Here is a 17,125-nt window from a genome sequence, read left to right on the forward strand (position 1 = left end):
TTAACCAGTAAACTAAGGGCAAACACCCATTTGCCTTTATTTTAATATTTAAAAGGCCATGATATGAGTCTCTACTTTCTACAATGACATATAATAAAAGTCCAGGCATATTTATACGAACAAGAACAATTACTGTACATTTTGGGGAAACAAGTTAATCAACAGACTAGAACTTCTTAATAAAGTAAGCACAAGAAACCTATAAAATGTATGCAGTGTATAAAAATTCAGTATTGTAAGTTTCAGTGAAGGGAGTCATAATTATTAAGAATAAAAGATGGTAGTTCTACAGGTTTATAATTATTCTGTAAACAGTAAGTAATAAGCAATAAATTAGAAACGTCTTAGCTCCCAGTATTTCCCTTCTTTCTCACTGGAGCCACTTTTATAGCAGTTAAAATTGGCTCTCTTAAGTATCAGAATAATTCTACCAGAAAATAAATTTCATCTGGAATAAGGTAACAGTCCACAATAAATTTTTGACCTTTTAGGAAAAAACCTGTAGATATATGAAGACTGATCTACATGTTACATGACAGAGTAAGCCAAACCTCTATTTTACCAGATTTCCTTTGTTGCTCTATTGCTTTCTAAATTGTTTGGCAGTAATGTAATAGAAAAATAAAAAGTAAAAAAGAATAGAACAACTGTGTAATGTTTGTAGATTTGTGAAGGAAAAAAGCCTCAAACTAGCTTTTCCCTATTGCTGTTAGGAAAAGTTTCATTTGGCACACTGGATTTTTAAGAAGAAAAGAACAAGGAACAAACAAACAAAAAAAGAAACAAGAATGTTTGATATTCCAATCACTGGTAGTTAAGACATTAGGAAAAGAAAAATAGGAAAAATTACTACTGTAAGAAAAAAACAAGACAAACAACCAAAGGCTCTGTGTCTTCTACCATTCACTGTCTCTGGAATACTTTCATCTGCAACACAATATACAAATTATTATTTACATTACAATTATATTGGTAAAGAAGACCAGAATCAGCTTTTCTTGTGCTCTACCTTACAGTGCCCATTGAAATAACCATGAACATCCAAGGCAAGAAGGCCTTAAACAACAAAATATTCCATTCATGTTGTGTACTTTATTTGTTGTCACATTCATCTTCAAGTCTGGAGCACAAATAATTTTAAGACTTTGAAGAGTTTGTAAACTTAAGAGTTTCTGTAGTAGTTGGTAACTGTTCATTGAAGATCATGTGTTTCTTTCTTGCTAAGTAAAATGTTCTGCAGGCTTACAAATACACTTCTTTAAACGGTGGTATCTCCAAAGTCCTTGTTCCACCGTATGTATGCTTCTAAGGTTTGAGGACTCACACTGCGTTTTATCTTTTTCAAGGATTCCGTGAAGTCAGACAATCGAATATTTCTCATCTAGATTTTTAAAAAGCATATGACACACAGTAGTTAACACAGTTATGGATTAAAATAATGACACTGCTGTTTATTAAAGTTATTATGGAGAAGTGTATTCTTAGAAAATCATGCCAATCATTTTAACACATTTTCTTTACTATATATAGGCAAGTTTGCTCTATAAGATACCTGACACAAATGCTACACTAATATACTTCTCCCCCTTTTACAATACTGGGAACGGAACACAGGGCGTTCTACTACTCAGCAACATCCCCAGCTCTTCATTTTTTATTTTTTATTTTTAGGTCTTGCTTAGTTGCCAGGCTGGCCTTGAATTTGTGATCCTCCTGCCTCAGGCTCCCAGGCCACTGGAATTATAGGAATGTACGACCATGCTTGACTACTGATAGACTTTTATAACTTGTGTTTAATTTCATAAGTATTAACATTTTGAAGCATGTTTTCTCATTATAACACACACACACACACACACACACTCATTACAGAAAATTTGACACAGGCTGGGGATGTAGCTCAGTTATAGAGTGGTTGCCTACCACGTGCAAGGCCCTGGGTTAGATCCCCAATACAGAAAATTAGAGGAAAAAAAATTTTGACAAAATATAGACAAGGAGAAAAAGGAATCACTCACAATTCCACAACTTAGATATTCAACTACTCTGACATTTCCTTTCAACTTTTTTTCTATGTTGCTTCATTGAATTATGCATTGTGAAGTCTTACCACAAGTATACTCCAGCTAAATTCATACTAGGTTTTATTAGAAAGGAAAGGGGGAAAGGGGTGTTACAAGAAACAAATGGGAATTTAAACATTGCTCTTTAACTGTAACTTATAGTATGCTTGTATATGAAATTTTCTAATATTAGTATTTTCTAATATTACTATTGCTTATAATGCATTTATACTAATTTGGTCGTATTTTCCAAAAATTTATATTGCCTTTAGAAACACAGATTAAAACAGTGCTGAGTTAATGAATATATGTATCTAATTTTTTTTGGAGATGGGGGTCTTGCTATTTTGCCCAGGCTGGCCTTGAACTCCTGGGTTCAAGCAGTCCTCTTGCCTCAGCCTCCTGAATAGCTGTGACAACAGGCACAGCCACTGTACTTGGATTAACCTAAGTATTTTTATGTATTTGGGGATTGAACCCAAGGCCTCATACATGCTAAGCCATGTTCTGTCACTAAGCTATATCCCCTGCCCTATCTAGGTATTTTTAAAAGGCAAAATGGAGTGTGGCACAAAATGGTCTGTGTTAAAAACTACCACTAGTTATACCTGTGTATTTGGACAAAATATAAGTTAAAGAATTTTAGATAAAACTAACAACTTTTATCTATAGGCTTTCCAAAATCTCCCTTATGGGGGTCAGGAGGGTAGCTCAGTGACAGAACATGGCTTAGCATGTATGTACTTAGAGTGTTTGCTACCATGCATGAGGTCCTAGGTTTGATCCCTGGCATCAAGAAAGAGGAGTCAAGAGGAGGAGGAGAAGGAATCAAATACCACTATTAAGTATTTATATATTTTAAAATTATTTAATAGACCCTATGTAGTACTATGTGCCAGACTATTTTTTTTTTTTTTTTGCGGTGCTGGGGATCGAACCCAGGGCCTTATGCTTGAGAGGCAAGCACTCTACCAACTGAACTATCTCCCCAGCCCTGTGCCAGACTATTTTAAGTGTTTTCTAAATATTAACTTATTCAGAAGGTTACTGTCAAATTATTACCCCAAATCACTAGATTAAAAATAAACAACACATCTGAATAAAAGTATATAGCAGAACCAAGGATTGAAAGACTGTGACCTGGGTTTACATAGTTAATAGGGTGATCACAAAAAGTACCACTGATGTCACTTCTCATAATTCATTAATTTTTAGTTTTCCTAAATTTTAGTAAAATATAATTTTATGACATTTTGAATGATTATATTTTTAGGTATGTTATATAGTAATTCTGAAATAGATGTACTCTCTCAGAATGAGAGGAACTCATGACATTTTTAAAAAAATGTCTTGCTGGTTATGGTGGTACACACCTATAATCCCAGTAACTTGGGAGGCTGAGGCAGGAGGACTGCAAGTTCAAAGCCAGCCTCGGGAATTTAGTAAGGCCCTAGGTCACTTTGTTAAGACCCTGTCTCAAAATAAAAATTAAAAAGGGTTGGGAATGTGGCTCAGTGGTTAAGCGCCCCTGGGTTCAATCCCCAGTACCAAAACCAAATAAGTAAGTAAATAAATAAATTAATATTGTTACTACAGTAGGCTAACAGTAATAATTGTCCAGAGACAAATTATTCTCTAATAAAATGAACCAGCATTCCTATAAAGTTGCTGATTCTCTCTCTTAAGAAAGGTCATCAATTCAAGATGTGCCTGGAATAACTTGTTCCCAGAAAGAATGCTTTTCAAAGTTCTAGAAGTGTTGAGAGGGCTCATCCCAATTAAGCCATTTTTACCGGCCAACTGTCACCCTTTGAACAATAAATTTTTAAAAAAATTGATTTACAGATATGATGGCTAACTTCTGAGGATCTCCAAATGACCTTCACCTTCTATATATGCATGTGTGCAACCCTCTCCCCTTGAATGTAGACTGGACCTAAAGAACCAAATATAGCAAATGTGATGGGATGGGATTATACAAACTATAATTTCCTTTCTGCTGGCCCTTTTAGCCTTAATGAAGCTAACTGCTTTGTTAGAGAGGCCTAGATAGCAAGGAATTAAAAGCTGCCTCTTGCTAGGTGCCAGTGAAAACCAAGACTTTAAATCCAGCAACTCATGAGGAAATAAATCTGGCAAAAGACCATATGAGTGGAGCTTTGAAGCAGATCTTTCTGTAGTCCTGCTAACATCTTGATCACAGCATTGTAAAAGACACTGCGCCACCATCTTGGATGTAACCCTGTAAGAACAACCTGAAGTAGACTTGTCTAAGCTGTGCCTCAATTCTTGACTCTGTAAAACTGTGATATATAAATGTGTGTTGTCTTAAACTGCTAATTTAGGAGTGATCTGTTACACGGCAATAACTACCTCATGCAACAGAATTACCTTGTTTGAGAGTCATGAATTCATGAAAGTTTCTTCTGAGAAAGGAAAATAAATCTTGATGTGGTGGCGCACAACTATAATCGCAGCTACCAAGAAGATGGCCAAGTTTGGGGCCAGCCTGAGCAACTTAGTGAGATGTTGTTGCAAAATAAAAAGGGGTTGGGGCGGTGTTACCTAGTATGTACAAGGACTTAAGTTCTATCCCCTGCACTGCAAAAATAAAAGAAAATAGACTAAAATGTTCTTTACTCCTCAGATAATTCAGGTTGACTTTATTCAGTGAAGAAAAAAATGTTCCAAGTTTGATTATACGTATATTCTCAGGATTGGAAAAAACACACACAGTAATGACTATAAGAGCCCACTATCAATCTCTTGTTCTCATGAAATAACCATGGACAGGTTCCTGAGAAACTATATTTTCTAAGGAGCCACCTACTTGTTTCCAGGAAATTATCACATTAACAAAAGTATATTAAAGTATTCCATTTCACAAATAGCTTTTCCAATAATTCTCACATCAAGATTGTAAGAAGCAGTCTATAAATTCCCAATCTATTTTTAAAAAGGCAAAATTCACATCTGGAACTCAGAGGATTTTGCCTTCTAAACACACTGGGAATTTCTAGACTGCTTCTTGTTTAAATTCACATGCCAGATGGTGATTTCTAATTCAACACTACCCCATGACAATTCCCTTTATTCTGCCTGGTTTTTTCAAAGGACAAAAGAGTTCCAAATTCATGCATGCAATGGCTATTTCCTCATCTTTAGTCTAAGGGGCTAGAGTACCTATCCTGACTCAAAAGCAGGGGGAGTAATGTGTGGTGAAGAAATAGTTTATACACAATGCTTACTTTTTTAGGAGCTACTGTGAAGCTGGGGATGTAGCTCAGTGGCAAAGCCTGAGCTTAAACATGTATAAAGCCCTAGGTTTGAGCTCCAGCACTGTGCAGGTGGGGGACAGAGAGAGGCTGCAAGAAAAGTGAGGGCTTTCTGAGTAATGCAATTGACTAAATTGACAATGTACAAGTTGCCTAATCAGGCAACCTCAATTTTACTCCAGCTTGAAGAAAAAGAATGCCAAAATGTACTCAAATATACTCATTCTCTGTTAACAGTTTACTATCCCTTCAAAAGCTGTTGAAATTAGGGCAATAAACAAAAAATCTCTGACAGAAAAGTTAAACATAATTCAAGCCTGATACACAAATTTTGCTCATATAACTATAACCATCCTGTATATCCAATGTTATATTTTACATGCAAATTTTTCCAAATACTTTAATGTCTCATGAGGTTGCCGTTCATATTAAGAAAATACAATAAATTATATTACCATAGTACATTTTTTTTGGTACTAGGAATTGAACCCACTAGCACTTAACCACTGAGCAACATACCCAAATCTTCTTTACTTTTTTTTTTTTTTTTTTTTTTCAGTGCTGGGGATTGAACCCAGGGCCTTGTGCTTGTGAGGCAAGCAGTCTACCAACTGAGCTATTTCCCCAGCTCCCTTTTTTACTTTTTATTTTGAGACACGGTCTTACTAAGTTGATTAGGGCCTTGCTAAGTTGCTGAGGCTGGCTTTGAATATGTGCCTCCTAAGCTTCTGGGATTACAGGTATATACCACCACACCCAGCATAATAGTCACTGTATTGTTTTTAAACTGAAAAAACTAACAAAATGGAACATTAAGGAGTTATCATATAGCCATAGGGTACTTTTCATAATGTATGGAATCAAGTTTTTAAATAATTTTTAATATTTAACTATATAATTTGATAGAAACTTAATGGCTACTTATATTTTTTGACCATTACCAAAGAACAACATGAGACTAATTTCACAGACCCCATATTTTGAAATGAAGTTTTTTTTTTTTTTTTCCCCTAGTTTCTGATCAAATAAGCTAAAAAACCCCCAGACTAACAATGTAAGACTTATAAAGGACCAAATCAAAGAAAAGTAATCATAAAATAGGATACCTCACTGGCAGACATATTCTTCACCTGTTCTGGTTTCAGTTCTGTAAAATGTAAAAGTCAGATACTTAAAAAAAATAAAAGATTTTTAAGTTTAAATTGTTTAAGGGCAATGCCAAGTATAATGATCTAATATTATCTGTTTCATAAATAGTTTTATTAAGAGACACATGTTAACATTGAGAGCATATGCAATTTATAAATGCTTACAGTAGAAAACATTCCTTCTTAGAAATAAATGGAAAGGAGGCATTCGATTTCTTGCAAACTGTCCAAGGACAATAGAGTTCATGAATCTGACAATGAACTTGATACAATTTGTTCTTTACAAAAAGGCATTAGTCTGTTTTTTTAAACCCCAAACTTTTGAGTGCTTTAGAATAACAGCTACAATGTTCTAAACAAATAAAAATGATTTACACTTTAGTTACTATTTCTGAGTCTAGTATTCGAACAAGATTTCATACCTCTCATAGTAAGTTTGTTCACTCAGTTTCAAAATATATTTAATTGATTTTTATATACATATGATTATATTTATTATTTCTAAGGCAGCAGCAGTACCCCATTTCACTGAGAGAGATATGCTATAAGTAATTTTTTAACAAATACTGTAGTTTCCCGTGACCCATGGGGGATACATTCCATAAGCTCCAGTAAATGACTGAAATGGTAGATCATATCAAGCCCCGTCTACGCTTTTTCTTATACATACATATCCATGATACAGTTTCAATTATAAATTAGGCACAGTAAAAGTTTACTAACAATAACTATTAATCGAACAATTATTGTAACAGTATAGTGTCATGAAAGTTCTATTCATGTGGTCTCTGTCTCAAAATCTTATTGTACTATAGGGAGTTTTCAAACCACAGGTGATTATTAACTGAAACCAAAGGAAGTGAAACTACAGATATTGGGAACTAATGTGAAACGAAACATCTTGACTAGGTTAACATCTTATTCCTTCAGTTTCATTCAATTTTACTTTCTTAAGTAAGAGAAAAGGACTGGAGCTAAACCTAGTGCTTTAAAAGCTTCATTTTCTTTGTTCTATTTATCATCACAGCCAACATCAGTATACAACTAAGAACATCATCCACTCAGTGCCTAGCTGGCTGTGGAAAAGCAGCTGAGAATATCTAATCTCACATGCACCATAGTGAATTTAACCTAAACTATAAGAATCAGCTGTGGTATTCAGAAACAACAAATTTACTTGAATCAAAACAAAATAATGAATGATATATATTTTTATAATTGCTGAAAGGATAACCTAAAAAAAAGTAAAAAATTTAGACACATTAATTTCAAGTGATATTAGAATACTAAAATGAAAAGAAAACAGACAAGAACACTTTCCCCTTTATTATTACTTTTTGCTTGTTTAAAAAAGTTTTCTTGGGCTGGGGGTGTGTAGCTCAGTGGCAGAACATTTGTCTTAGCGTGCACAAGGCAGGATTATATCCTCTGCACTGCAAAATAATAAATAAAATTTTCTTTTCCTGGTAATTTCTCACACCTTACCTATCAAGAAGTAAAACTTCTTGTCTGCAATAGGGATAATGGTCCACTGACTCATGAACTATTTTTATATGCCTTGTGAGCTAAGAATGGTTTTACATTTTTAAAAGGTTGTTGTAAGAGACAATGATGATGACTCTACAACAGAGACCAGATGTGGTCCACAAAACCTGAAATATTTACTATAAGGTCTTTTCATAAAAAGTCTGTTGATCTCTAGTCTAGAAACTACTTTGTGTGAAGTTTTCCACTGAGACAGCTTTACTGCTTTCACACTAATAATAAAAAGGTCTCTGGGTGGGGTTTTATTAAATCTCTGAAGTGGAATAATAAGCAGTTCTAATGTTTCAAGCTCTTGTACACATACCTCGGATAGGACCCAGTGCTGCATCTTTTGCCAGAGCTGTGAGATCACTTCCTGAGTATCCATCAGTCATTCTGAAAAGGCAGAAGGAATAAAGAGTAAACCATTTTCATCTCTGCAGATTAAAAATCTCCATGGAATAAGAGGATATAAACTATTTTGCCTTTTTCAGCAAGCTGACAGTTTAGTTGTTTGATTTTAAGGGCAGAAAAAGGCCCATTTGCTAAAAGCAGAACAATTTACTCCACCGGTTCCTTACAACACTTCAAATATTCAACATTAAACTGTAAACATATCACCTGGAAAGGTAAAATCTATAAGCCACTGGTGGCCAACTGACACATAACCACATTACTTTTCTGTAAGTTAGTCTTTATATTCACAAAAAGCACTCTCTTGATGCAATGCAGATAGATTAAGGTAAATTTCTTAAATGTAGGAAAGGATAAAGGCAATAGCAAAAAGAGGCACAACTGAACAGGGTGCCACAATAGAGAGAGGGTGCTGGGCAGCCAAGAGATTATTGAAGGGAATTAAAACTAGGGAATTAAGAATAGAGGCAAGGAGGAAGAGGAGAATAAAACAGGAGAAAAAGCAGCTTCTTATCAGGTAAGTTGTTAAAACAACTGACAGATGAAACGTTGCTAGTAGAATTCTTTATTGAAATGACAAAGGAGGACCTTTATATTCCTAAGTGTTTAATTTCTCTTCTCATAGGTATCTGGGAACTCAGAGCTCTTACTAAAATTACTCACTATTCATGTATTTGTTAAAATTTTAAGATACTTTATGACATTTTTCAGGGACTAAAGTTAATGAGTGAATCTCTTATCTCTAGTTTCTACTTAAGGATGCTGTTTGTAAAGAAAAAAAAGTTTAAGATATAACAATGTAATCAGGCTCCTCTGAGCCCTCTGCTCAACTGGGCTCCACCCTAGGCTTGCTATAGCATCCACTTGAGTAAGAAAACTGCTAAGTGAATTTTGAAAATATTCTTCATCCTGGGTATGTGACCACCCCCCTTGATACTTTCCATCCTGGCCTGCCCTTTCACCCCTGGTGTTTCCTGTGAGTAATTTTTCATCTACCTACCTCTATACCTTGCTTCTTGGCTAAAAATCCCCATTTAGTTCTTGCTGGAATAAAAGTTAAGCCTCATCTCTATCCTTCACTGCCAGAACTTCTTGTAGTGGTTGCTATAGCTAGTGTCATGGCCCTTTTTGGTCACAGTGCATCATAGAAAACAGTTCTTCAGCACTAGACATATTCAGACTTAATCAGCAAAAGAGTTTCTATACATGGATGGCTATTCAGATAGTAATATAATTTTGACTCAATTTTTATGATATTATCTTGACTTTTAACACTTGAATCTTTGCTTTCTAAACACTTCCCCAACAGAATTATAAATAATAATAATTTTAAAGGAGATTATATTTAAAAAGTTGAGCTGGAATAATGGTCCTTTAATTTGATTAGTAAGTTATCTAAATAATGATAATGCTAATTCCTTTCTAAATAAAATAAATGTCCATTGACAACTAAAAAAAATTAAAAAGGTTAAAAAAACAATTAAAAAAATGATGAAAACAATAAACTTTATTAAAAAAAATAAGATAAACCAAATCAAATTACTCACCTAGCAAGTTGTGCTAGTTCTTTTTGTGTCAATGGGCTTCCTTGTTTACACAACAGATTTTTGAGTAAAAGTAGTCTGGTCTGAAAAGAAATATTAAAGTATTATCAGTGCAGTCTAATTTAATATCAGAATTATCAAAATTAATAATTCTTACTTAATAAGCTAAGAATCAGCTTAATAAAATATCCAGGAATCAGGTTCACATCCTGTCACCTTGAAGCCTTATTAATATTTGTTAAATGGAGTTAGAACTATTTTTAAAGGAGCAAAAGGAAGACTAGTAGAACAGAAGAATATGGAGAGGGAAGGGGGGCAGTGGGGACTGAAATCAAATTCCTTACATGTATGATTTTGTCAAAATGAATCCAACTACTGCATATAATTACAATGCTCTAATGAACAAAATACAATGTATTAAAGAAAAAGTACTTATCTTTTGAGACTTTACCTTAGAGTACAAAAGAAGACAATTCAAATAAAGGACCAAGAACATCAAGTATCTGAGCTAGACAACCATAATTTTTTAAAAAGTTCTAATAAGTATGAATTTATAAAGCATGAATTTTAATATAATCAATAACATGAGTAATTTACAGGGTTGTGCAACCATCACAATAACACAGTTTCAGAATATTTCTATCACTCCAAAAGGTTCACTCATGCCTGTTTGTAATTAATCCCCATTCCTATCTACCCATTGTTCTAGTAAACCCTGGTTTACTTTTACATTTCTAGAAATTTTATTTTTCCAGGTGTTTCATATAAATAGAATTATATAATATGAAATTGTTCACATGTAGTTTCATTCATTTAATGTTTTTGAGTTTCATTCACATGACCGTATGTAGCATGTATGGCCAATTCCCTTTATTGCCAGTGTTCATTAAGTATATACACCACATTTGTTTATCCATTTAATAACTGATGAACAGTTTTCTTAGCAGTTTTTGACTATTATTAACATGGCATGGCTGCTATAATAATTCTTGTCCCCATGTCTCTGTGTGGATGTCTCCACTTCTCTTGGGTAAATTTTTTTCTTTTCTTTTTTTTGGGTAGTACTAGAGGTCAAACCTAGGGCCTCAGGCATACTAAGTAAGAGCTCTACCACTGAGCTACATTTCTAGCCATCTCTTGGGTAAATCCTTAAAAGTGGAATTGCTGGGTCTTGTGGCAAGTTTATACTTAATCTTTTTAAGAAACTGCCAAACTATGGGGACATAGCTCAGTACTAGGGTGCTTACTTAGCACGTATGAGATCCTGGATTCAGTCGCCAGTACTAAAAGAAATTAAAGGTAGGTAGGTAGGTAGATGGATGGAAAGGAAGGAAGGAAGAAGGAACAGGAAAAGATTAGGAAAGGAAACCGAACCAACTACCAAACTGTTACAAAGTGGCTATACCATGAATTGGAAGACTCAACATTGTCAAGATGGTAGTTTTTGTTTCTACTGATAAAAAGAAGTTCAGATACATACCTCCTCATTTGGTAAAGACACATATACCCGTTTGATGAAACGCCTAAAAAAGAAAGATTCAAGTAATTTTAGAAGTATTTTGAATTTAAAGGTAACTCAGCTCAAGTAACATGATACAAAAAAGCGTTAACAGTGTAAGAACTGAACACATCATAGTAGTTATCAATGTAAAAAAAACGTTTTTTGTTACTTTAAAAAAAAAACACACCACTCTGGTTAGACAGGCTCAATGGCACACGCCTTATAATCCCAGCAACCTAGGAGGCTGAAACAGGAGAATTGGCCTCAGCAACTCAGAAAGATCATGTCTCAAAAATAAAAAGGGTTGGGAATGTAGCTTAGTGGTAGACTGCCTCTGGTTTCAATCCCTAAAAAATTCTCTAGTTAATGTTTAAAAGTCTTTAATTCAAGACATGCTAAGTTAACCATTTATTAGATGTACATTTTTAATAGCAAACATGCTTTAAAACAAAATATCTGATGTAAGTAGTAGTATAAACAGATCTCTACTGTCTTCATGAATCTGAAAATGACTGCAATCAACAAAGATTACAGGAAGAAGAATGGAAATTTCATCATCATCATCACATGAGGTTTGAGATATGGAACTAAAAGAACGAAGTGCTGTTGTAGTGGTGAAAATTACACCAACAAAAGAAGATACACACCAGATCTACCATTGCAGATAATGGACACGGCTGTCAAAACATCAAGTTTTCAGAGAACACAAAGACAGCACACCGTGAAGGGTAATAAAACCACTTCCTATTATTTAAGCAAGCATGTTAGGCCTGTCTCTGCAGACCATGAGAACTGATAACACAATGGTAAGGAAGGACTGTACGTAGAAACCAAAAGACACATTATCTATTATAAGAAAGCACTAACCACTTTGGTTGAATGACAAGCTGTTCTGCTGTCATCAATATTATTCAGTTGAAGAAGAATAAATCAACCCTACCTCTTATTTATATACACTTCATTGCCAGATAGGGCTTCACTGTGACCACCTGTTAGCATAGGGTATACATGGACAGCTCAAGGTAACTCTTACTTACCCAACAATATCTTTTGAAAACTAGGTTTTCTAAGAAAACTCCCCTTATCCAAAGAAAAATAATAAGCAAAAAGGAAAAGTCACAGGGTTCACTTAAAAAAGAAGGGGGAGGGAATCCTAAAATAAATAAAGTAGATCAAACGAAGAACATGCGTAATATTTTGCCACATAGCAAATTAGAACTACAACCAGGTATCTTCATATAATGAAATAATTTAATGGAAAAGGTTTTTTTAAACAAGAGTTTAAGGAAATGGATACAAAGGCTCAAAGAAATAAGACAAAAGAAGGTGAAAAATAGGATATGTCAGGAATGCAAAGAAAAAGAAAAATCACCACAGAAACAGATTATAACAGGCTATGAAAGTAATAGGAGAAAGGATAATAAATCCTAACTTAGTAAGAAATAAAGGCCACAGACTTGGGAAAACAGGTCTTTTTGTTTTTGTTTTGTTCTGTTCTGAGAGTTTCAAAATAACAGAAAGGATATTACAGAAAGAGGGACAAAGAGGTGCAACATAATACATAATTTACATTCAAAAAAACAAAACAAAACAGAAAAATTATTAAGAAAACTAAGTTAAAGATAGTATTTGAAATAAATTCCAAAAAAAAGGGATGTTCCAAACGTTAAGTAAACATTGAATCTCACAAAAAAATTAACAAAGACCAATTAATGTAATTCTCAAATAATTACACTTCAGTGTTTGAAAATTCTGTTTTGAAATTTTTTATACATATTTTTAGTTGTCGATGGACCTTCATTTAATTTACTTTTTTATATGTGGTGCTGAGAATTGAATCCAGTGCCTCACACATCTAGGCAAGTGCTCTACCACTGAGTAACAACCCCAGTCTCAGTGGTTGAAAATTCTATCTAGTAAAAAGAAAACAAATCAGCCAAGCACAGTGGTGCACACATGTAATCCCAGCAGGTTGGGAAGGTGAGGCATGAGGATTGAGAGTTCAAAGCCCGCCTTAGCAAAAATGAGGTGCTAAGCAACTCAGTGCTAAGCAACCCTGTCTCAAAAAAATATAAAACAGGGCTAGGGATGTGGCTCAATGGCGAGTGCACCTGAGTTCAATTCCCAGTACCCACCACCCAACAAAAAGAACCGATTTAATCTATAAATGTGAAAAAAATTAATCTGGATGTAGACTTTTACACTGTGACATCCCATTCTAGAAACAATGGAGCAATGTTATAAATTCTTTGGGAAAAGAAAAGTAGGTCCAAGAATTTTATCCTGAGTCAAACTATGTTTCCAATATGAAGGGAATAAATTTGCTCAAATGTAGTAGACATTCTCATAAATCCTGCTGTGATCATGAAGCCCAACAAGTATCAGTTTTGGAGTTTAAAGATAATTTAATACATCCAAAAAGAATTAATCAATTTGCCTAAAACCATAAAGTGAAGGCTAGTTCTCTTGATATCATTCCATACATGACCACAAAGTCCTTATTTAATTGGCAACAAGAGACCAGGAGATAGCAGCAGAAGGAGGAAAATATTTTAGTCTTAAATCGAGAGTAAGGAAATAAGAAATATGAGATGAACACATGAGTAAATACATGTCATAAACACATGTATTTCCACATCAATAGCTCTACCTGAGAACAGCCTCATCAAGCTCTTGTGGCCTGTTAGTGGCACCCATTACAAGTACTCTGTCATCTCCAGCAGACTGTACCTATAACCAAAAAAGCATTTTTTCAGTACTTTTAAGCAAAGTAACAAAAAAGAAAAATACATATTTCTAAATGGGGTCATTTACTAGGAATACACACACACACACACACACACAAACAAAACAAAACAAAACAAAAAAACCCTGCCACAATAAAAATTTCACAGCCATACATGATGCCCAATAATCCCAGTAGCTTGGCAGGCTGAGGTCCTTAGCAACTTAGCAAGACCTTGTCACAAAATAAAAATAAAAAGAACTGGGTATGTTGTTCAGAGGTTGAGCACTCCTGGGTTTGAACTCCAGTAACAACAACAGCAATCATATATACTCACTCCATCAAATTCTATTAGAAATTCAGTTTTTAGACGTCTACTAGCATCATGCTCCCCTTCTCTTCTTTCACACAAAAGGCTATCAACTTCATCTAGAGAAAATAAAAGGATAAGACTTTAATAAAAGGCCAAAATATGTGTATCATCTATAAGTAATCTAGTTTATATTAGAGTTATTAACATAGTGTATTCTACTGAATTTGTCTTCAATGTCACCGTTCTTTAAAACTTTTTCCCTTTGAATAATCTTTTCTATCAAACCTCTCCATATTTGTAAAAGGGAGTATCAAAAGTATTCAACTAATTTAGTTGGAAAACATTCTCACCTATGAAAATTATAGAAGGCTGAAGTTCTCGAGCCACAGCAAAAAGAGCTCTCACCAATTTTTCACCTTCCCCCACCTGAAACAGGGCATATGTATTGTTAAATACATACAAAGCAACATTATTCCAGTTCTTTAAATTTCGTGATTGACAACCTAGAACCCAGGACTTTAATTTCTCTTTCTCACAACAACTAAAGATCTGGCATGAGGAACTGGGAGTAGTAATGTGTGTTACTAAACTGTATCTTATAATATTAGAAAACAGACTATTTACCTTAATTGATAAGCTTTCCTTCCTACCTAACAACCTTCCTTCCTTATTTCTGTACTGGGAATTGCAGGTAGGTGTGCTTTACCACTGAGTTTTTGATTTTCAGATAGGATCTCACTAAGTTGCCCAGGTTAGCCTCATACTTGTGATCCTCCTGTCTCAGCCTCCAGCATTCTACTTCTTGACCAAAATAATGATTATGCAAATATTCACTTTGTGACAATTCACTGAGCTGTATATTTATAATATAAAAACACTTTCCTACATGCATTCAATAAACAAAGTTAAACAATAATTTAACATATTAAGATAAATATGTAACTTGTTTTTTTGCAGTGCTGGGGATCGAACCCAGGGCCTTGTGCTTGCGAGGTAAGCACTCTACCAACTGAGCTATCTCCCCAGCCCAAATATGTAACTTTTTTGTAGATAAAACATCTAGTTTAATAATTCTGCAAAAAGTTTTCTCAAGATATATCAGAGAAGCTATATAACAATAATAAATGATTCTAAGTCTTCAAATTTGAGATCCCATCTAAGGTAAAATATTCAGCTATTCTTACACTCTAAGCATACTGACAAACTGGTATGAGACCAAAAGAAGATAACTAAGATAACTGAGAGAAAAAAAGGTAAATATAAAATTAAATTCCTTTATGTTTAAAAGGCTATTTCATAAAAAAAGAAAACTTTTGTTACATCCACTTTATAATCTTTTCTTTTTTGAGGGGGTACTGGGGATCAAACCCAGGGGCATTTAACCACTGAACCACAACCAAGTGCCCTCCCGCCCCTTTTTTTTGTATTTTATTTAGAGACACGGTCCTGAGTTGCTTAGGGCCTCGCTAAGTTGTTGAGGTTGGCTCTGAACTCATGATCTTCCTGCCTCAGCCTCCTGAGCCACGGGGATTATAGGTGTGCACCACTGCTGTAATTCACTTTATAAAAATTTCAAAATGCAGATTTCAGTTAGACATAAGAAAAAAAAAAATGTACTGGGTGGAACTGACCAAATTACAGTCTAGATACTTCAACCTTCCAAAAAACAACCTTGCCATTGTCATTGGATTAGAGGCTAAAATCACCAACTTTACCATGTTTCACAAATCATGAAGATAAAAGAAAACAGACTTGAAATGAGTATAAATAATCAAATGCCAAATCTCAGAATCTTATAGGTAATGTTTTTTTCATTTATATTTCAGTTCAAGTAAGTTTGCCAAAACACTTTTAACCAAAAGATTTTGATAAGTAACGGAGACTAATATGTCACTGGGTAACAAATGGAAAAGGAAGGGGAAAGACAAAGCAGTACAGGTTTGACAGATACTATCTACTTCACAGTTTTGCAACACACCAGTTCTACACACCAGACAAATTATTCTTGCTATGCCCTGTAGTTATGCCTGCTCTACCCCAAAAGTGGACTGAGCTCTTCTTTGATTACCACTATAGGGTTAGTGGAAAGTAAATGAATGTCATATGTATTGAAAAAGAACAACAACAACAAAAAGATTTTTTTAAAAAAAGTGAACTGAAAAAGAAATCTAAATTATGGGGTAAAACAATAATAATTTAAAAACTTGGAAAACCTTGGGTTATATTTTAGTTCAAAATCAGAAAACTAGAAATACTCAATTTAGGTCATTAGTCCATATGTTCTCACACCTAGTGGTGTGAGATCCCTGAGATAGTCATCTGAAGTTTAAATGTAAAGTGATGGTATTTGTTATGGGTTGAATTGTGTTCTCCCAAACCATGTTGAAGTCCTATTCCCAGTACCTATAAATGGTGATCTTAGTTGGAAACAGGGTCTTTCAGATGACCAAGTTAGGTTGAGGTTATTAGGGGCAAAACCAAATTCTGAATGACTGTATCCTCATACAAAGTAGAAATCTGAACCAGAGACAGACATGCACATAGAGAGAATGCCATGTGAAAATAAAGAAAGGGATGCATCTAGTCAGGTGTGGTAGGGCATGCCTGTATTCCAAGTG

General features: G+C 34.4%; 1 protein-coding gene across 6 annotated transcripts in view; it reads right to left on the reverse strand.

Annotated features, from left to right (window-relative positions):
- Window positions 1–17,125, reverse strand: part of SPAST (spastin) — a 56,570-nt gene continuing 39,445 nt past the window's right edge. For 4 of the 6 annotated variants that reach the window (XM_079109963.1, XM_079109964.1, XM_079109960.1 and 1 more), the window contains 8 exons: window positions 14,858–14,933; window positions 14,532–14,623; window positions 14,120–14,199; window positions 11,449–11,491; window positions 9,972–10,051; window positions 8,336–8,406; window positions 6,445–6,485; window positions 1–1,381 (listed from right to left, as the gene is read on the reverse strand). In XM_079109963.1, the coding sequence (XP_078966089.1) occupies window positions 1,259–1,381; window positions 6,445–6,485; window positions 8,336–8,406; window positions 9,972–10,051; window positions 11,449–11,491; window positions 14,120–14,199; window positions 14,532–14,623; window positions 14,858–14,933 (606 nt within the window). In that variant the 3' untranslated portion in view covers window positions 1–1,258. Of the gene's footprint in view, window positions 1,956–6,444; window positions 6,486–8,335; window positions 8,407–9,971; window positions 10,052–11,448; window positions 11,492–14,119; window positions 14,200–14,531; window positions 14,624–14,857; window positions 14,934–17,125 lie in introns of all 6 variants that reach the window. The other 2 variants (XM_079109962.1, XM_079109965.1) reach the window with 2 other exon arrangements.

This window comes from Sciurus vulgaris, assembly GCF_902686455.1.
Source record: "Sciurus vulgaris genome assembly, chromosome: 14".
Classification (NCBI taxonomy): Eukaryota; Metazoa; Chordata; class Mammalia; order Rodentia; family Sciuridae; genus Sciurus; species Sciurus vulgaris.